The sequence below is a fragment of the Antechinus flavipes genome, chromosome 1, assembly GCF_016432865.1.
Source record: "Antechinus flavipes isolate AdamAnt ecotype Samford, QLD, Australia chromosome 1, AdamAnt_v2, whole genome shotgun sequence".
Classification (NCBI taxonomy): Eukaryota; Metazoa; Chordata; class Mammalia; order Dasyuromorphia; family Dasyuridae; genus Antechinus; species Antechinus flavipes.
The window spans coordinates 364,119,290-364,142,056 of NC_067398.1; the positions used below are offsets into that span (position 1 = coordinate 364,119,290).

The following is a 22,767-nucleotide window of genomic DNA, read 5'->3' on the forward strand; positions in this document are numbered from 1 at the left end:
TCCATTTGTTCAATAATGAAGAGAATCAGCTACACCCAGTGAAAGAACTATAGGAAATGAGTATGAACCACAACATAGCATATCCACTCTCTCTGTTTTTGTCTGCTTGCATTTTTGATTTCCTTCTCAAGTTATTTTTACCTTATTTCTAAGTCTGATTTTTCTTGTGCAGCAAAATAACTGTATGGATATGTATACATATATTGTATTTAACATATATACTTTAACATATTAACATGTATATTGGTCTACCTACCATCTAGGGGAGGGAATGGGGGGAAGGAGAAAAAAAGTTGGAACAGAAGGTTTTGCAAGGGTCAATGCTGAAAAATTACCCATGCATATATCTTATAAATAAAAAGGTATAATAAAAAAATTTTTTTAAAAGATACATCTACTTTCATTTTTGCAACATTACTTAGTCTTAAGTATTCTTGACATTTCCATGTAATCTTTTAGGTATTTAGTGTCTCACATTTCTAAATTCTAAAATACATTTTCCAATGTATTTGCTCTATTCCCTTATGTATCTGTGAAATCACCATGAATTAGCATGTATGTATGTGTGTGTGTGTGTGTGTGTGTGTGTGTGTGTGTGTGTGTTAAATCTGGAGAATCTTATAAAATTCTTATAGAATTTCTGTATTTTGGGCAGCAAATGTCACAAAAGTTGCATTTGTGTGAGGTGCAGAACGCAGGATTTAGAATCAGTAAAGACCCACACTTAAATGATACATCAGACATTTACTAGTCAGGCAAGTCACTGAACTATGCCTAAGTTTCCTTCATTTTTAAAATGAGGTAATTGGATTTGAATGGCATCTAAAAGTCCTGTCTGGACTCCATAGTAGTTTTTGTAAAGACTCATCACTAGAACTAAATGTAAGGCAACAAAGTGCCCCTTAAAATTATATTCTTTGTTACTTTTGGATACAAAAGGGAATCAACTCCATTTCTGAGGCATGTCTAGATTTAACTTCAACTCCTTTTTTTGTTTTCTGGTTATTCTTAGAAATAAGAATGTCAAAATGACTCAGTTCCTTCAATTGTTTTGTGGACTTGCTGGTAGTTGGACAAGGATCTAACATTTAGAGTATCAACAGTTAATATTAACAGACTAAAAATGAATACTTGTCACTCTGAACCATTTTCTACCTTTCTACCATTATCACTATAGAAGCACAGAAGGGAGCTACATAAGAGTGAGTCATTTTGTATTTTGTTCATTTAGGGAGATTCCAGGGTAGCATCCTCTCTGGCTATTCTTTTCTCACCTCAACTTACTCTCAAAGGCTCGATCCCATAAAGGCCCACTATTTTAGTCATTACACTCCTAAAACTATAGTTCATAAGTTCCCAGTGGTGCCTTTATAATCAATAGTCAATTAGAGAAAACAAATCTCCTATAAGTATTTACTAAAATGACACAGCAAAAGATAGTAACAGAACGTTCTCCCTAAAACCTGGGGCATATTCTCCTATAAAGATACTATCAGTAAAAGAGTGCACAGACACAAGCAAATGTGCTTAGGAAAAAAACATCCTCCCATACTGGAAGGTTTTAGATCCTTTCTGTTCCTGTGATAACCTCATTTCTGATGGATAAGTAATTTAACTGAGCACTCTATTCTTGCTCCCCATTGCAGTTTAGATGGCCAGAATTAACTCTTACCTCACAAAGTTCTTCAGGTGTCATGCCCTGACTCTCTAGTATCTTGATTTAAAAAGACTCAAAGTGAGGCAGCTAGGTGGTACAATGGATAGAGCACCAGGTCTAGAGGCAGGAGAATCTCAGTTTAAACCTAACCTCAGATATTTATTAGCTTTGTGACCCTGGACAAGTCACTTAAATTTGAATGCTTTAAAAAAAAAAAAAAAAAAAAACTAACCTACATGGGTCAATTTTATTAACTGCCCATTAATTACATTAAATATGATTTAACATCCTTATAAACATTTTATTTAGGGCCATAACATTTTATTCTCCTTTATCTACCTCTTAAATTCTGTAATTTCATCAACAGGGTTATGGGAAAAAAATCACTCGATTATTGTTATCTTGATCAACTTTCTGCTCCCACAATAATCAATTTACAACCCAGTCTACTAGTGATGAGCTTTTCTGTACTTTGACAGCATAGTCTTCAAAAAGTAGTCTGTCACTGAAATTCTACTTGAAATATTTGCATTATGGTAGATCCTAGATCCTAGCAGAATTTATACTCTATTAGTAAGAATCGAGGGTCACTTCCACCCAAAAAAGAGGCACCGAACAGAACTTTTATGGACAGCATTGCCAGCAGGTATTCAATAATAGTTTCTTTTAAATTAAATTTCCTTCATGCTTCTGAGAGTGTGTAAGTCACTAAAAAATAAATGATTCATTCTGGAGTTGAGGAAGCAAAACATTCCTTAGTCTTGCATTAACCTTATTTTGTCTGACTCTATCTTCTTATCCTCAATTTATGAATAAGGGAACTGAGACTCAGAAAGATGAAATGACTTGCTTAGTGTCACACAGCTAAGTATTAAAATCAGATACCAACTTTGATCTTCAGACTTTGACTAGTAATCTAGATTGATATGCTATGTGCATAAAGGAAGGAATAAGATGCAATAAAAAAAATAAAGTTAATGTATGACTAATTACTGTGGGCAAAGAGCCTTATAACCTTGGAAAAAGTATATAAACATAAAACACTATGGCATGATTTCTATCATGTTTTATATTGATTAGCTCATTACATCCTCACAACAGTACTGTGAGGTAGGTATCTTCCTTTTAGAGATGAGAAAATGGATGTTCAGGAAGATTACGTGCCCAAAGTTATTAAGTAATAAACAATACTTAAATCCAAGTTGTCCTGCTGCAAGTTCCATACTCTTTTCAGTTAAATCACAACATCCCAGGCAATGAGAGTGAGAAGTCATCCTTAAGCAGGGCTAGATATGACATCCAAAGCAGAAATTCTGGATACCGCCTCAAAAGATAAACTTGTGCCGGGTGAGAAGGAAAAGACAAAAGCTAAGAAATAAAACTTAGTGACAGACCAGAAGTAAAGGCTAAAAACCAAAATTTTGATACAAGATTAAAAGTAGAGTAGTTGAGATTTGCAATGGTCCGGCTAAAAGCATTACAATTGTGATGTGTTTGTAAAACACTTTAATACCTCCAAATTCATCTGTGCTTGAACTAAAGTCTTGTTATGTAACTAAAAATAGAAAGAATCTTAAATATCAACCTCTTCCATGTCTTGTCAAGATTTGATTTAGATACTTGTAGATCAACCCATTTGGAGATTCCCTCTGAAGAAGAACTTTTCTTTTGTTACTCAGCCTATCTTCATATAGGATGGCCTCAAGTCCTTTGTTCAAAATTTGAATGTCTTGCATGATTTGCAGACTATGTAATACAGTCAGGGCCTCTCCAGAGCCATCTACCAAAACCTCTAGGAGCAGACAATCTACACTGGACTGGCCCAACAAAGTTGCAGTATAATAAGTAAAATCTCAGCTGAGCACTGTAGGAGAAATCTAAAAATATACCACTAAGCAATATGAGAGGAGTCTGCTAAGAACAGAGGGAATACCACATAGCATAGTACTAAATAAAGCTCTCAAATCAGCTTCTGTGGGATAGTGTTCCCATGAAGCCCATGACTACCACCCAGGCCGGAAGATCATTTCCAGCCCTCTTTCGCTCAATGAACCATCTGTCAGTTGCTCCTAAGACCAGCAAAAAAAAAAAAAAAACTCCAGTTGGCAATTAAACAGACTCCAGAGAAGTAGAGTGCCCTCATTACACTCATTTTTGTCTTTATTTCTCAAACCAGCAGCCTTTTCCCCTGTCTTCAACAGAAATGGTAATAGCTAAAATAGGTTTATATAAACTCCCCAAAGGAACATCCATTCATTTCTGTTGTGCTTATTATATAATATCCAGGAATACATGCCCAACCATGTGCAAAAGTTGCCACTGCTAATTATATCATGCTTTCACCTCTGGCTCCAGCCTGGTTCATGGCATTAGAAATGAGATACACAGCCACCTCATTCCAGGATTATTGATATGACTCCAGTCTGAAGTGACAAAATCATCACCATATGATGCTGGCTTACAACTGTGTGAGGAGTTACCCACATCAGTTCAGTTTTGAATAAGCACATGTTCATAAATCATAGAAACTCTCACCATCTTGGATTTTAAAGGATTAAGAGTATTAATTACACTTTCATCCTAAGATCTGATCCCTTATCCCAAGTCCTAAAACTGCCAAATTAAAGTTAACTATTCATATGGTATCAAGACGAAACTGTTTATTACAAGTCTAAAGGATTATCTGCTTTCAAATTTGGGGCATGTGACGTTTTTAAAGAACCAGAACTAAGAAATAATTTGGGGATAGGAAGCATCCTTTCTGAATGATCACTGTGTTTGGGGTTCCCACTACACACATGCCAATCAGAACTGCCTTTCCTGAGCTATACTCTATACTTTAAGTGCAAGTGGCCTCTTCCACTACCAACTTCTCTAAAATCATTTTTAAAAACTATTCATTTTATAATTAAATTTCCTAGGCCCTTAATAAGGAAAGTATATTCATGTTGTGCTAATAAGTGATAATTTTTTCATCTTCCCAAGTAATAAATTTGGCATAATACAAATGAATAATTAAGGTGAGAATTTCAGGCATCACAAAAAGTTGTTGTAGAATATACTTTTGGTAATATAGTGTAAATAGCACAACTATGCATAGGATATAGAAAACTGCAGTGATCACCCCAGTACCAAAATTTTGGTTGACGTGTTATTGTACTTGTTTTAAACAATTCTGAAAAAATTAAATGGCTGAGACCACAAAAAGATAATTTGGAGAAACAATAATAGGTTGAGTTCTAGTTCTAGTTCTACTAGGTGAATGGGTGTACCTGAATAAATCACCTTGACATCAATTTCTTTATTTGAAAAATGGGTATTTCCACAGTTAACTTAGATGGATACTATAAGGAAGAAATTAAATGTATGTGAAAACAACTAAAAAATTATAAAGTGCTCTACAAAGAATTACTATTATCACTACCCAAATCACAGATTTTAAGAACTTAATAAAACACTATGCAAAATATTAGGCTACTATTTTTGATAGGTAAGATTTGTGATACTGTAAATCCACCAAAGCACTGCATAGATATATGTTTAGGCACTGAGGAAGGGAACTAAAGAAAATTATGTTTTATAATTAACAAGGATATTCAACAAAATGAGACAAATGTGTATCAGTGTAAAACATAAAGAGTCAGAGAGATACAAGAAAAGCCAAATTAATCTAATAATTCAGAACTAGGCAGCTAGTTGGAGCAGTGAATAGAGTACTGGCCCTGAAGTCAAGAGAACCTCAGTTCAAATTTGGCCTCAGACACTTAATATTTCCTCACTGAGTGATCCCAGGCAAATCACTTAACCCCAACTGCCTTGCAAATAATAATAATAATTATTATTATTGTTATAATAATAATTCAGTACCAAATTACTAGCTAATGAAATTAATAACCAAATATATTAAGCATAATTAATTATGCTTTCTTCCTTTGGGCTAGAGTATCTAAGCCCGTCCAAACTCCCTTCAACCATTATAGCACAAGTTTTACTTTCCTTTATGAAACCTTCCTTTATCAGTGTATCTACACTGACCTCTTCTTTCTCATAACTTCTAATTTATGGCCTCTAAGTTAGTATACTTTGTCATATTATTCTTCAGTAATTTTTCTAATGTATACTATGTACTTTCTCAAGATTACAGGTTCTTTGCTAGTAGGAACTGAACAGGAAGATCACTTGCACTTAAAAATATAGATACTTCTTCTGTATCCTTCCATCATACATCTAGTTATATAACTTGGTTTTAACTTTTGTGGAATAAATTTATTTAAAAGGAAAGATGATAGCTACCAAAATACTCATCTAGTAGATGGAACAAAGGATACCTAACCTCTGAACTGTTAAGCACACTTCAGAATAGAAAACTGACAACCAAGATAACAGTTTATTTTCAATTTAAAGAAATATGCATTTGGATACAAAAAGACAATACATATAGGGATTTTTTAAAATAAATAAGGACACTATCATTTCATGCAAAGAACACAGGAATAAGGGATTAGGGAAGGCAGACAGAAAATACACTCAAAAGTTTTAAGTCCTTTTCCATTCACTTTACTTATTAGGTAAATCGACGCTTACTTTGATCTGGTAACAATTCCATCATGTCCACCTTCTTTGTGAGTTCAGCATCCATGGAATTCTAAAGGAAGAAAATATTTCAGTAATATGTGTTTTAATTTCTTATTTATACTGTTCTATACTTTAAACCGAAAGTTAGAAAAAAAATTACATTTAAGTTCTGAAATCCCAAATAACATGACTATTTTCAGACATTTCCTGATCTATCAGCCTCTCAAAGGCTTTAGAATATATATAGAATGTTAGAAAGTTAATAATATATGAACAATAACTAAATCATTTTCCATCACTAATATGCCCTTTCAAACTACCTCTTTTTTCCTTCATTCCTATTAGATGCTATATAAATATACAACTCTAACTCTGTCCTCTAATCAGTAGTTTCATTCTTACCTTTCTTAACTATGTGCTCTCCCTTCCCAATGTACTGGTCCTTTCTACCATTTCTAAAGGAACACTCACTGTTTTGTAAGCTATGTATCCTTGATATTTTTAACTTCTTTAATATCCTGGTTCTCACTGAAAACAACCTTTCCTATTGTGAAACATTTCTCTTGAAAACCTCTCTAAAGGAGGATGTTTTTTTCTCCTACTCTTAAAACCTCCCAAAAGAAATACATATAACCCACTTCTCACTGCTATTTCAAGACCACAGATGTGTCATCAATATTATTTTGAAATCCAATGGACCTATTTATACTATTTCTTCCCATCTTTATTGTTGTCACCTAGACACCCAAGTCCCATTCCTGCTTCCTCAATGATCACCATTGTTTTTGACTTTTCTACATCCCCATCCTCAGAAATGCTTGACATCACCAGTTCAAGGCCTAGAATGTTGCAAGAGCCTCCTAACTAGTCCTCCTCTTCTCCAATCTTCCCCCACCTAAGTATACCATGCTAAATGTATCAACCTATCTATTTCATATCCTTGCTACAAAACCTTTAATAAATCCCGTATGCTTATTACAAGAGCACTAATTTAGAGTTTGAAAGAATCTCAAGGATCAGCTAATACAATTTTATTTTAAAGATTAGAAAAACAAAGTCCAAAGAGGTCAAATTACTTATTCAAAAAGGTACAGAAGTAATAAAATCAAAGAATGAGACCTCGAACCTGGTTATGTCTGATTCTAAATCAATTGCTCTAATATCTTGTTGCCCTTCCCCTTGACCTGGTTTTCAAGGCCCTCCAAAATCTGATTCTCATATTTCTCTGTAGTTTCACCAGTCTACATTAAATGTCCATTTAAAAATTTACTAAGTGCCTACTACGTTATTAGGCACTGTGGTAGGTATGAGGATACCCAAAAAAAAAAAAAAAAAAAAAAGAAAGAAAATTCCTATTTTTAGAAAACATACATTCCATCAAGGTGACTCAGGAAAAGCCTTATGGAAGACACAAAACTTGACCTAAGCTTTAAAAGAAGGTAGATATTCTAAGATCATTTCAAAGGTCAGGGGACATATTAAAGAATGTCACATGTGACTAACAGCAAATAAGTCTGTTTGACTAGCCCATAGCAAAGTGTAAAAAAAAGTAATTAATGTAAAAGAATTCTGGAAAGGCAGGTTGAAGCCATATTATTAATGACAAAAAAGAAAACAAAACAAAAAACAACAACAACAGTATTTTATCCTAAAAAACAACAGTGATTTATCTTCTGGAGCCTTTTGAGCAGATTTCTGTTTTAGGAATCTTACTTTGGAAAACATGTGGAAAATAGACTGAAAAAAAGGGAAAACCTAAGGCAGGAAGAGACCAAGTAAAGAGGAAATGATGATGATAGCTGGCATTTAAATAGCACATACTATATGCTGGCCGCTATGCTATTAAGCACTTCATAAATATTATCTCATTTGGAACAATTTGGAACTATGCTCAAAAAGCTAGCAAACTGTGCATATCCTTTGATCCAGCAGTGTTACTACTGGGCTTATATCCCAAAGAGATTTTAAAGAAGGGAAAGAGGCCTGTATGTTCAAGAATGTTTGTGGCAGTCCTCTTTGTAGTAGCCAGAAACTGGAAACTGAGTGGATGCCTATCAATTGGAAAATGGCTGAATAAATTCTGGTATATGAATGTTACGGAATATTATTGCTCTATAAGAAATGACCAGCAGGATAATTTCAGAAAGGCCTGGATAAACCTATATGAACTGATGCTCAGTGAAATGAGCAGGACCAGAAGATCATTATATACTTCAACAATAATACTAAATGATGATCAATTCTGATGGACGTGGCCTCTTCAACAATGAGATGAACCAAATCAGTTCCAATAGAGCAGTAATAAACTGAACCAGCTATACTCAGGGAAAGAACTCTGGGAGATGACTATGAGCTACTACATAGAATTCCCAATCCCTCTGTTTTTGTCCGTTTGCATTTTTTATTTCCTTCACAGGCTAATTGTACACTATTTCAAAGTCCGACTCTTCAAGTTAACTGTTTGGACATGTATGCATATATTGTATTTAATTTATACTTTAACATATTTAACATGTATTGGTCAACCTACCATCTGGGGGAAGGGGTGGGGGAAAGGAGGGAAAAAGTTGGAACAAAAGGATTTGCAACTGTCAATGCTAAAAAATTACCTATGCATATATCTTGTAAATAAAAAGCTGTAATAAAAAAATATAAAAAGTTACAATAAAAAAAAACTAAAACAATTTGATTTCCACTATGCATGTGAAGTTATGCAAAACATATTTCTGCATTAGCCATGTTGCAAATAAAAACACAAATAAAATGAAATTAAAAAAAAATCTTATTTGCACCTCACAACAATTCTAGGAGACAGGTGCTTTTATTATTCTGTTTTACAGTTGAAGAAATTGAAGATTAAGTGACTTGCTCAGGGTCACTGAGCTAGTAAATGTCTGAGCTGGGAGTTGAGCTCAAGACTTCCTGACTCTAGGCCGAGTGCTCACCTGGCTGTCTCACCCAACAAAGGACAGGCTAGTCCAAGTGAGAGATGATGAAGGCTCAAACATGGTAAGGCATTGAGTAAAAAGAAGAGAAAAGATGTTGTAGACTAGAAAAGGAGTAATGAAAGGAGAAACCACATAATATAGACATGACTAGCTATGGGGCATAAGGGAGAATAAGGAGTAAGGAGAGAAAAATCCCTTTTATGCCACATTAAAGGTAAACTGAATTGCATTTTCTCTACTTCTGGCCTTAGCTCCTGCCATTCCCTATGCCTTTGATACCCTGACCCTTACTTTCCCATCTTTACCTATTAAAAATCATACATATCCTTCAACAGCTCAAATGTTACTATCTCCAATTAAGTTTTATCTGATATTCTCAACCAGAAGTGGGCTGCCTCTTTTCTTTGTTACAAATGACACTTTGACAGTATCAAATAATTATGGGTTTAGAGTCAGCAGGGGCCTTAAATGACCATTTAATTCCCTCATTTTGTAGATGAAGAAACTAATTTGCTCAGTTTGCTAGAATCTAAGTTTAAGTATCTGGTCACCTGAGTCACCTAGCTAGGATATGTCTCAGATAAGATGGGAATCCAGGTCTTCCTGACTCCAAGTCCAGCATCCCCATTCAGTACACCAATTACTCTCCAACTTTGGCAAAACCCTTTCTAGTAAAATCATCAAAAATTTTAATGACTATGAACAAACAACATAAAGTTTTCTTAAAAAACAAATCTGAGGTATTTCTGGGTTCCTTGGAGATACAAACTATATTTCTACAGTTTGAGAAATAATGTACTACACCAATTTATGGTTGACTCATGTTTTGTATTATAGTTGAACATATTTTACCTTCTCCATTAGATCATAAGCTCCTTGAAGGCAACATAGTTGGACAGGATCACTGGACTTAGGAAAATGGGAGATAGGGATTCAAATTCTGCCTCAAATACTTACTAATGATGTCTTTAACCAAGCCTTTTTCCCTCTCTGTGCCTTAGTTGCTTTATCAGTAAAAAATGAGGACAATGATTATCTCTCAGGTCCCTTTTAATTCTAAATATACAAACTATTCATCTTATAATCATCCTTATATCTCCCTTAGCACCAAGTACGGTGACCTGTATATAGTTAGTTGCTCAATACATGTTTGCTAAATGAATAGAATATGTGTGTATGGGAAAAGCTACTCAGAGGGAAATTTACTGAACACTTTGGTGCCACATTTACAAATTTAATTAAGTTACATACCAATTCTCGTTTTGCTTCTTCAATTTTGACTTGAGCAAGAGAAGGATTCTTTTAAAGGGGGAAAAAAGGTACACATTAGTTAAAAGGGAATTCATCAAGATATGAGTAAATCTTAACATGGTCTCTTTAAACAAGTTAAAATGTTGAGATTGTTTTGTTTTGTTTTTTAAATAGTGTTATCAATCTTCTTCAAAGGAAACTTGGTGAGTAGGCTCAGAAAACATACAAAGACACAACAATGCTTTAACCAAATGGAAAACACATATACTTTCCCATTAGAAGATTCTAGTAGTGAAATTAAACTCTCAGAAATGTTCATTACTCTAAGTTCACTTTGGATCTGAAACATTTGTAAAGTCATGACACTGTAATAAATACCGGCATTAAGTCTAAATAGGATTCCAATTTCTTCTTCAAAGGTGCAGTCTGTTGTTTTAGTTCAGCCAGTCTCTAAGGAAATAAGAGAAATAAATTACCAAAGAGCAAGAGATTGATAAAAACATTTAAAGCTCAAAAAAGATACAGCTAGTGTAAACCAAGCTTCAAAGGTAATTAGAAAAAAGAAAATTAAACTATCATTGAAAACAGAAATTTTACAAGTAATTTAAAAGAGAAAACTTATATAATTAACAATCAAAAAGAGTATCAATCACACGTGGTTTATGTAATCTGAAAAAGGAATGGATTAAAGGAAATAATCCAAATCCCACTTATATGATGTCTAGAAAGTATCAATTTCAGTATCAAGTTATCAAAATGGAAAAAGATGGCTAAGATTTACAAAAACTGCAAGATACAAACTGAGAGAAAGAAATAAGACAGAAGGTGTGAGAAAGAGAGGCAAAGAAAGGGGGAGAGGGAGAAAGAGATTAAAAATATATACTAAATCTAGCAAAAAACTGAAAATGAAGTAGATGTCCATCATCTGCAGAGGAACTAAACAAATTGTGGTATGTGAACATAATAGAATACTATTATATTGTAAGAAAAAGAGAGTATGAAGAATAAAGAAAATTTTGATAAACTGTGTGTAAATTGGTACAGATTGAAGAGAGCAGAACAAAGAGAACAAACATAAGACAATGACTGTCTAATGTAAAGGATAACACTGAGATACAGTAGAACTCTGATTAATGCAATGATCAATCTTGACCCCAGAGGACTAACTAGGTATAGAATGTGGGACACATTATCAGACCAATTTGTTAATTTATTTCATTTAACTGTACTTCCTTATTACCAGGGAGGGTTGCATGGGGATTGATAGACTAGAAAGTAAAAGTGGTGATTTAAAAAGTAACAATAAAATATTTTTTAAAATAACAATAAATTAAATGTATGCCAGCCTACTAAAAGTAAAACAAGCAGCAAAGAAAGGCACAATTGTGGAATTACAGAAATAGAAACTAGGAAAAATACTGACATGTTAATTAACATTCAATGTTGATTTCACACTGTAAAAAGTTCAACAAAAATACTAAGAAAAAGTTATACTAAAAGTATACAGAGAGGCAGCTAGGTGGCGCAGTGGATAGAGCACCAACCCTAAAGTCAAGAGGACCTGAATTCAAATATGACCTCAGAAATTTAACACTTCCTAGCTGTGTGACCTTGGGCAAGTCACTTTACCCCAACTACCTCAACCAAAAAAAAAAAAAAAAGTATACAGATATCAAGCAGATACAAAGAGGCCTCAAAGTCTCAGACATAGATAGCATTCTACCACTACCAAAACAGCCAGGTGGAACAAAGGCAATTTAAATGACAAAATAGATAAAGCGCTGGAAGACTTGAGTTCAAATCCAGTCTGAGACATTTATGACCTGTGTGATCCTTAATGCTCTTTGCCTCACTTTCCTCAAATGTAAAAAAGGTATAATAAAAGCACCTCCCTTGCAGAAGCTGTTGTGAGGAACAAATGACATAGTATTTACTTGTAAAATATTTATATAGCACAAGGCCTGACTAATAGTAGGGGTTAGATAAATATTTTTCTCCTCTTCCTTTCTCCTCTTCTATCATTTGATCTGCTATATAGTCTTGGGATATTTGGTAATGAAAAATCTGGCTGAGGGGAGAAAAGGACTTCACTGCTGTTATCAGACATGGTCAATGCATCAATTTTTCAATAAAAATGTTTATGTTATTCAGAACTTTACAAGACCCCCAAAATATTTTAGCATTTCCATATACAAAAACCGAAAGCATGAAGGATAAACAAGAGAAATAAAACTTAAAAAAAAAATACAGAAAGTATTTGTTTTAATAATGCAGTTAGAAGCATTTTTAAAATTTTTATTTATATCTTTTGTTTTCATATCCCCTTCATTTCCAAATATAACCCCACTCCCCACCCAAGTGAGATATCTCTTATGACAAAGAATAAAAAGCTGAAATTTCTGAAGAGTTTAACAAAACTAACCAACATTTCCATGGAGTCTGACAGTAAATACAATGTTTCCATAGTCTTGCACCTCTGTAAAGAAGGGAGAGGAGTGCATTTTTTCATCTCTTCTTCAGAGTTAATGAAGGTCATTATAATAACAGAATTAAGTTTCAGGAATAAAACTTATTAAAACAAAAACAGGAAGACAAAGTGGCTATGTGAACCATAAAAGATTAAGAACTTCTTTCTCTTTTGGCTAGAGTTTAAAACATCAAAGTTGAATTCACATTTTTTTTTAAATAAAAAAAATCTTAACTACTTAATTTAAAAATTCCTTAAAAAAAAAAAAAAAAGACACAAAGCAATGTCCAAATACAGTATTTTTATGATTTTTTTCACTTTTCTTTGATTTTTGGGGGGAATCTAGTAATAGTATCACTGGGTTGAAGGATATGTACAATAAATTTGGGGTCTAGTTTCAAAAAATGGTTCTACCCTTTCACAGCTCCACCAACAAGCAGACAAACGCATCTGTTTGCCTGTATCCCCTCCTATATTTGATAGTTCCCTTTTTTGTCAACTTTGCCAATCTGATGAGTATAAGATCAAAGTGGTTTTAAATTTGTTTATCTCTAATTATTCATGACTTGTCATTTTTTTCCCCCATAACTATAGGTAGATTGCATTTCTTTCTTTGAGAATTGGCAGGTACTATTTAGAGAAACAGAGGGCTGGTATTAACTTGTACAACTTGAGAAAAAAAGGCTTTAGGATACAATAAAGTGGAGAGGTCCCACACACAGAACTAACAGTACGTTCTCTAGGGATAATCCCATCAGGAACATTGGGAATGAGGGACAACTCAAACTAAATTCTTCCAGAGAACCCAACAGTCACAACGTCCTGATCTTTGAGAAGCAGTAGCCTAAATAAGTGCAGAATGAGGTATATGTCCACGAAACATGGATAATGTGTATTTGGTATGCTTGAATATACTTATTTTTTACAAGAGACAATAATATTTGGGTTTGGGGAAAGTCATTCAGAAGCAACAGTTGTATCTTTTAAAAAAGACTTATTAAACATTTTTAAAAGAAAGCAAAAATAATCCACATTTTAAAATAAATCAAAAGTTTCATTCAAATCAAGTAACATGCTTCAAGGACTTTAAATTATTCAAGAAACAGAAAATTCAGCTAGATTAAAAGCAGTTTACCTCTGAAAGTGCCATTAATGACTGATGAGACAGAGAATCATCCATTCCTCGAGCTGAAAGTTGCTCCTACAAAACAAAAGCAAATAACTTAATTATTTTTCAATTGAAGGTACTGCTAAGAATTTCCAATAACATAAATATTAGCAAATTTAAGTTACAAGCCAGAGATAAAGGCACTACCCTATTCATACAGTCAAGTACTTTTATCTATTCATTAATACTACACACTCTAACCACAAATGATACAGTATTCACCAACATAAAAAACTAATAGCTTCTAAACTATGAGATTATTTTGTGGAAAATTAGTGACAACCCCTCCCTGCCCCCCACTAATTAAGGGAAAGATTTCCCCATGAGGGGAAGATAATTATAAAGATGTACCTCATGGCTCAAATTCATTCATGAAAAACAATGCCCAGTAGACCACTACCACCAACTAAGAATGTTTTCATTGTTTAATTAAAGGGAAGTATCCTGAATAAAAATAATAATACTGAGAAAGTAAACTTGAAAAGTCATATTTTCTAAATAAAGAAAATCTGGAAATAACTATTAACCTGATTAATCCCGACAGGTAACCAGTTTGTTACTTTGTCACACTGATTTAAAAATAATTCATAAAGTAAGCAGGCTAAGTGTACTAAGAAACATTTAAAGGATAATGCAACAGAACAAGAAAATTTTAAGTCTTTTCCATTTCAAATACATACACTTAGACAGTCTTCCTGCTTTCTACTTACATCATAATTACTGATCTCATAGGCTAAACCAAATATAAAATCTCACAAACACCAAACACAACAGTTAACTTGGAAAAGCCAAAGAGTTAAAGAAAAGGCCTTGTCACATTAGAAGAATCTGTTGTTTTATTTAGGATGTGATTTGAGAACCCTGTTTCTTTTCAGGGTTTGGTGGAGCCTACCAAATTCAATTCTTATAAGGCCAAGAGATCAATTCAAAACCAAAAGAAAGCAGTAATTCAACATAAGCAGATTAAATATCAATAAGAAAAATTTTGAGCCACCATTGCTTTCATTTATGACTTAAATTAAATGAAAAATCTTTAAAAAAAAAAAAAAAAAAAAAAAAAAAAAAAGGAGAGAAAATCCTCTACTCGGGATTCTTATATCAAAATTTTCACATTAAAGCAAGAATAGAAAAGAGAACTATGTATTATATAGCACTAGCAAAATATGCAGTGAAGATCACCTTTTTTCCTTTTTTGATAGATAGGTTAGTGTATTAATATGTTTTTACTTCAATTTTCTAGTAGTCCCGACACTTAATAGTTTGATTATTATCTAGTCTTAAATTCTCTTCCACCTTTTCCTATCATTGCACACAACTTACCAAACAACAACCCTGAAATATTCCCTCCACTCACCTCCTCTAGTCCTTAAATGCTGCTTTTTTGTTGTTCAACCATATTTGACTCTGTGTTTTTCATGGGTTTTTCCTTGGCAAAGACCCTGAAAAATGAAATGGCAAACTACTCCATTGGAATAGTTTGCCATCGCTTTCTCCAGTGGATTAACATAATCTTAAGGCTGCACTGAAAGACATTCTATTCCGAATTAGAGAGGTAATAATCCGGCTATACTTTTATTTCTGGGTTCCACATTTTAAGAAGCACAATAAGCCTGTCAGCACCTAGAAGACAACCAAGATGTGGGCTCTGAGATCATGCCATGTAGGGAGATCAGCTGGGAGAACTGCAGCTTAAAGAAAAGGCCTTGTCACATTAGAAAAATCTGTTGTTTTATTTAGGATGTGATTTGAGGAAAAGACTTAGGAGGAACATGATAGCAGTCTTCAAGCACCTGAAGATCTGTCATATAGATGAAGTGTTAAACCTTTTCTAGTTTGCATAACCAGAAACATATCAGGGAGTAATGACTGGAACGCCACAGAGGTACATTAATTTTGATGTCAACAATAAATTCCTAACAGAACTAACCCCAAGTGAAATGGGCTGACTCTTCAAGCAAAGGCTGGACGACCACTTGGGTATGTTAAAGAGGGGATGTTCAATATATGAGCTAAATTAAACGACTTCTAGATTCTATCATCTTAGGCAAGATGTTAACCTCTCTGCCCCTCAGTTTTCTCATCTTTAAATTAGGGATCAGAGGCATAATGGATAGAATCTGCCCCAGCTGGGAAGATGAGTTCACGTCCTGTCTCTAACACATACTGACTGGGAATTTGACCTCAGACATATTACAACTTCTCAGACCTTTAGGCAACCCTCTCTGCAACTTTAAGTTGCACAGCAGGAGCCAATTTTCATTGGAAAAATTTGCTTACTGGAACATTCAGTATTCCCTTCTCACCACTACTTCCCAAGAAGGTACACCCCTATCTCACAGGGCTGTGTAAGGAAAGTCCTTTATAAACTTTAAAATGCTATGTTCAAATGAGATTTTTTTAAAAATTATTTTCTTTAGAGCAGAAATCCTCAGACTCTTAGAACCCATACCCTTAAAGTCTGAAATTCTCAACAAAATGAAATCATGGCAGAAAACTCATTAGATTCAGTTCTTTATACAAACCTCTGCAGCTTTGATTCTTAATCTGAGATCATCAGATTTGGCTTTTAGAAAATCTATATTTGAAATACGACTGTCAACTCTGGCTTTTTCCACGGAAAGATGCAGCTCTGCTTTCTTGAGGTCCCTTTAAAAAGGTAAAGTTTTCTTCATTTGAGTGTAATTTATTTTTAAAACACATTGAACAGCAGTAACAGTTTTTATATTCAACTTTCTATTATCCATTTGTGGAATACCTAAATGCAGTCATTTTAGATCCCAAACTGGTTTTCTCTAGCCACCCAACATACTCTTGGTTACCTCCTCCACATTGCCAGTTGGTGTTTTGCTCAAAGAATGCAAATTAAGTTTAATATTACCTTATGTCACACATATTTAAGAAACTAAATCTGTTGTCTCCCAAAAGTCATGAAATACATTTCAAAGCTACTTTAAAATTAATTTTTAATGTGCCTTATTGTGGATTATACTTCTCCAGTACCATGACAACAATGTACAAAATAGAAAAGAGAGGTCCTGAAAGAAGTTTTTTATTTGTTTTTGGAAACAGCTAAATCATTTTATTAGTATTTTATTTCTCTTACTATTACTTGATTAAAAGAAATCAAGTGTTATCACTTGAATGAATGAATGGGCTGCATTAGACAATACTACCTTTCAAACAAGTATGGCAATTCTAAATACAGGAATATCTGGCATGTAAACAATTTAATTTTAGAATAGATTCCTGTTCTTCTAGTAGTCTGTGCAAACTCACTATAGTAAATCTATCATGAAAACTCACAACTTTCTCAGAAGTTTAACTTAATAGTAATTGACTTTTATTCCTCCTTAGAAGATGGAAAACAATATCATTTGATTACTACATTTATAAAAATAAGGATATATGTATTATTTGAAGATAAGTAAATAATGAAATTTTAGTCTATTTTGAATTGTCATTATTAAGTGTCTTTTCCATGCCAGACATTTTGAATGATTTTCTAAGTTTTTCTCAATGTTAAATTTTCACTTTGCACAAATAAAATGTCTCTCTCTTACTTTCCCTCTGCCTCTGTGCAAAGAGAAACAGAATCAAAGATACTTCCATCAATTCACTATGTAGCTGAACAAATTGCTTTCCTTCTCCAGGACCAGTTTTTCTACTATAAAAACGAATGCTCAATTCAATGATCTCTAAGGTTTCTTCTAATCCTAGAAATTAAATGAATTTATGACACTAGCAGGACCAAGGGCATATATCCAGATAGAATAAAGCTCATTAAAATATTTACTACATAGTATTAAAAATTAAAAACAAAACAAACAAAAATACATTTACTACAGCTGTTTCTGCGAGAACAAAGAACTGAAAACAAATTAAATGCCTATCAATTTGGGAATGGCTAAACAAACTGTGACATATGAATGGAATGGAATATTACTATGCTCTAAAAAAAATAAGAAATGAGATTAATATAAAAAAAAATAAAGATCTACATGCACTGAGGCAGAGTAAATTAACAAAGCCAAGAAAACAATAACTATAACAAAATAAAGAGAAAGAACCACTAAAAAAATCAGAAGTGAATACTACAAAAATTATAAAAAATAAAAAAACAATATGGCTCAAAAGACTCGAAACAATATCCTCATCCTATCCCTTTGGGAAGATGGGAGTTTCCCAAACATACACTAAACATATATCTGACGTCTTCAATGTGCTGATCTGTTATGCCCTGATTTCCATCCCCGCTTTTTGTCTTTAAAAAATACTATGTTGGGGATAGCTAGGAGGCACAGTGAGTAGAACACCAGTCCTGAAATCAGGGGGACCTGAGTTCAAATCTGGTCTCAGACACTTAACACTTCCTAACTGTATGATCCTGGGCAAGTCACTTAACCCCAATTGCCTCAGCAAATACACACACACACACACACACATATATGTTATGTTATATAGGATGGTCCGCTGGGAAGGGGAAGGAATAGTGGTAGAAATCATGGTAATGTAAAAAAATAAATAATAAATAAAAAATCCAAAATATAAATACTCTTTCTTTTTCTTTTCTTTTTTGCTGAGGCAACTGGGGTTAAGTGACTTAACCAAGGTCACATAGCCAGGAAGTGTCTGAGACCAGATTTGTACTCAGGTCCTTCTGATTTCAGGGCTGGTGCTCTATCCACTGCACTACCTAGCTGCCCCCCTTCTTTTTTTTTTTTTTAAAGCACATTTTCATGGGCACAAAAGTACTATTATAAATGTAAACAGAATTCTCTGTACCTTAATGCTTCTTCACCCCTCCCCCAAGTTCCTAAGCCCACCAAAAAGGGCTTTAAAAAGAATGCAAATTACCAAGGAAGAAAGTAAATACATAAGAGAAATGGGCAAACACATGCTAGAAAACAGCAGTTCTAAATCATATAAACTTGCCCTAAATTAATGACTGCACAATATTCCAGTTTGCCTTTACCAAGTAAGACAGTCACTCTTGTATTTACTCACTCTCGTAGACATTTTTCTAGTATTAGAGTTGCAGTTAAATTTTTTCCCAATTTGTTCAATTCAACCTCCATTTCTTCATTTCTGGCTTTGGTGCGAAAAAGATCAGCGGCCAAGCTATTCACTGCAGGAATAAAACTAAGACAAAAATTTAATCATATAGCTGCAAATTTGAAGCTCCAGAGACCAAAAATCTTAAGATTACTTCTTATTTCTAAAAATCCCCTTTGGCTTTCTACTTCCCTGAGTAAAAATAGATGTTTTCAAGTCAGAAGACCTGAGTACCAGTTAATGTGCTAATACCTTCCAGTTTTATGACACTAACCTTTCTGAATTGTACTTTTCAAATATACCTTAAAGCGCTCTATAAATGTATTATTATTTTTAACTATCAATCATCTACCTGTGAAATATTCATTTTGAAAAATAATGGATTCTTAAAATCTGAATGTACATATACATACCATCCTCTAGGAGCTCAGGTATGTTACATACATATGTAATAAACTAGCTCTCTCTCTCTTTCTCCCCTTCCCCTTTCACTCTCTTTTTCTCTCTCTGAGAAAGCTCACTGGATCAAATGTAGAGCCCCATCTCACTTGAAGAAGGAGAGCTCTGAAGCCAAAAACTTTCCAACCATGGACACAGTCATTTAATCTGTTACTTTTCTTAATATTTTTTTGGGAATAATTCTAGTACTCCATAATCTTTAACAATCTTCTGATTAACAAAAGATGAAAGTCATCCAAATGTTTGTTGAAATTAAATGAAATGAACAGGGCTAAAAAAAAAAAAATGAAGTTTGGTCCTGAGAGAAAAAAGTTATTTAATTTATGAATCATCTAATGCCCTATGTTCATTGGAACTAATGCACTTAACTATTGCATAACATAATGCTTAACTTTAAACTAATGCATTAACATGGAAGATAAATATTTGGCTACCTTCTTTTTTTAGACTGTATTATTATTATTCTAAACTGAACAGTTCTCAGGGTGAAAAAAAATGGGACAATTCATTGGTGGACATTACAACTGACTTACCTAGCTAAAGAAGTATCCTTTGTTTCCAGCACCAATGCACTGTCAACTAAAGCATTAAGATAGCTGCTTCCAATACTAGAGAGACTGGTGAAAGACAGATTGACACTTTCCATGAGAAGATCTTGGAGATATTTGGCTGAAAGATTTAAAAAAAAAAATCTCATAATGAAAAGCACAACTATTATAAATCATGAATCCAAATCAACTCTTAATTATTTTTACATTTCTGCCATCCCCTTTAAAGCAGTTTCTGGTACATTCTGACAGTAATCCTTACATTTTCACAGGTAGCTAATGTTGAATCTATTATATACCAGATACTGTGCCAAGCACTTTACATATATTATCTTATGTAATCCTCATGATGACCTTGGGAAGTGAATACTATTGGCAGAGGAAACTGAGGCAAACAGAGGTTAAGTGATTTGCCCAGAATCACAAAGCTTTTAAGTGTCTAAGGCCATATTTGAATTTAAATTTTTCTGATGTCAGGCTTGGGACTTTATCCATTGCATGGTAGTTTATCTAGTTACCTTCAGATATAATGAAAAAACTGATGTATGGACACAAGACTACTGGATCTAACATTTTAAATGATAAAATCAGTCAAAAATTATTTTTCCCAATGAAGTTTGAAACAATTGATTGACTGTTAGTGTTAATGGTAATATTTCCTTATCCAGAGAATATAATTCTCTCAGACTAAGTGAAAAATAAACTTAAACCTCCAAAAGTCTGTGTTTCCTTGCTCCTTAGACCAAGCTTTCCTATTATTAATTCCTTTTCCAAAAAGAGAAATAAAAGCATTAGATATATACTTTGAGTTATTTCTATACTACATTACCTCAACCACAAATAAGTAGATATTGACTGTGTTAATACTATCAGGTAAATTATTAGAGCTATACAAGTCTTGTGAGTTTGGACAATAAGATTAACTTGTGATCCACAAGTTAAAAGTTCTGGACTACTTTAGTCCCAGCTTTCCTGCTTGAGCTGTATAAGAAGAGATAGTTTACTCTCAAATATTACAAAGTTTACAGAATCCAAAGATCTGAATAATTATCATTATTAGTCTGGCAATTAATATCATAAATGGTCCTGATATTCAGAAAACAGTATGTTAGACTATGTGAGTGATTCCAAGCATAAGAAATGGCCTCTTCACCCAAGAAGTTTCTAATCTAATTAGAGAAGTTTAAAATGCCATGAAAATTTTGTGAAAGGAGAGACCATCTGTAGTCAAGAGGATCAAGAAGCATTTGTGGAAAAGGTTGACATCTGAATTGGGTTTTGAAAATAATGGTAATTTTTATCATCTTTTGCATACCCCACAAAAATAAAGCTTTAGTTTTACAAAAATTAGTTAAGATTCCAAAACTAAACTCACCTTCTGATTCATAGTCTCTTGCCTTCTGTTTCAAGTCTTCTATTACCAAGGAGACATCCCTGTCCCGTGTTTTGTTACATTCTGAAAGGTGATACAAGATATCTGTGGTCCGTGGATTCACTTCATATTTTGGAATGGGCTGATCACCAAAAATCTTCTTCAACCATAAGGCAATCTGATTTTTGAAAGGAATACCCACATTATAAACATTTTAATAGTTAATATTTAAATAGCACTTGAGCTTTGCAAAGTACTTTTTATCATTTAATCATCACATACTTACATTTAATATTTGTTCCCCACAACCCTGTCAGATTGGCACCATTATTATCCTCATTATCTTTATCCCTATTGTTATCCTCATTTTACAAAGTGAAATGTCCAGCATCACAGCTAATAAATGACTGAAGTAAATTTTCAACCCAGGTTTTCTTGACTCAAGTCCATCATTATTTAACTACTGAACAGCTAGGAAATTAATAAAAGACAGGGTGAAAAGTGATTAAAAGCCACCTAGTTAGCTCCAAAGGTACTAGATTTCCAATGTGCCTTATTAACGTAATAAACATTGATTTCCAGAATCAAATATCTAGTAATAATTTGAAAATAGAAAATACCTACAAAATTTAAAGACTATAGTCTTTTCCATAATGAAGCAATTCAATTAAATTTTTAAATGGCCCATCTATCAAACATTCAGGTCATTTGATCAAATGAAATCTTTGTATCTTTCTTTGTAAACTTTTAAGGTATGTATAAATATAATTGTTATATTTTTCTTGATGTAAGGTTTGAGTGAAGAGGCTGCAAATACTCCACACTCTTAGACAAAAGTAATGAGGGGAAAATGGAAAGGGAAGAGAAAGAGGGCAGTGTCGTGATACAGTGCAATAAATGTTATATTCTGAGTGAGAGCAAATTTCAAATCCTGGTTCTTTTTGTTACTATTCTACCTGTGTGAATTGGACAAAACAATTGTTCACTCCCCTCCTTTTACTCTATGGCCCAGCGATGGTGGCCAATTTGCATCCCAAATCCAAGCCTCTATACAGGCTGCCCCTCCATTGCCTGGAATGCTTGCCCCAATGACACTCAGGTTATCTCTTTTCCTGACTCTCAGTTCAAATCTGACCGGCTTACAAAAGGCTTTTTCTTGAGTGCCTAGTTATAAATGTCTTTCGCTTTCCACATTTTCTTCCATCTTTTCCTTTGTACTTACCCAATTACTTACATAGTCTCCCCATTAAATATCAAATGAATAGGTATC

General features: G+C 33.6%; 1 protein-coding gene across 4 annotated transcripts in view; it reads right to left on the reverse strand.

Annotated features, from left to right (window-relative positions):
* HAUS1 (HAUS augmin like complex subunit 1) overlaps nucleotides 1–22,767 on the reverse strand; it is a 37,559-nt gene that overhangs the window by 14,115 nt on the left and 677 nt on the right. For 2 of the 4 annotated variants that reach the window (XR_007949251.1, XM_051969675.1), the window contains exons 2-10: nucleotides 21,501–21,675; nucleotides 20,111–20,246; nucleotides 19,071–19,205; nucleotides 16,589–16,712; nucleotides 14,034–14,099; nucleotides 12,854–12,907; nucleotides 10,810–10,881; nucleotides 10,432–10,479; nucleotides 6,242–6,302 (exon numbers count right to left, since the gene is read on the reverse strand). Coding sequence is in view for 3 of the 4 variants with exons in the window: in XM_051969675.1 (XP_051825635.1) it covers nucleotides 6,242–6,302; nucleotides 10,432–10,479; nucleotides 10,810–10,881; nucleotides 12,854–12,907; nucleotides 14,034–14,099; nucleotides 16,589–16,712; nucleotides 19,071–19,205; nucleotides 20,111–20,246; nucleotides 21,501–21,675 (871 nt within the window). In the remaining variant the exon portion in view is untranslated. Of the gene's footprint in view, nucleotides 1–6,025; nucleotides 6,303–10,431; nucleotides 10,480–10,809; nucleotides 10,882–12,853; nucleotides 12,908–14,033; nucleotides 14,100–16,588; nucleotides 16,713–19,070; nucleotides 19,206–20,110; nucleotides 20,247–21,500; nucleotides 21,676–22,767 lie in introns of those variants that run through there. The other 2 variants (XM_051969677.1, XM_051969678.1) reach the window with 2 other exon arrangements.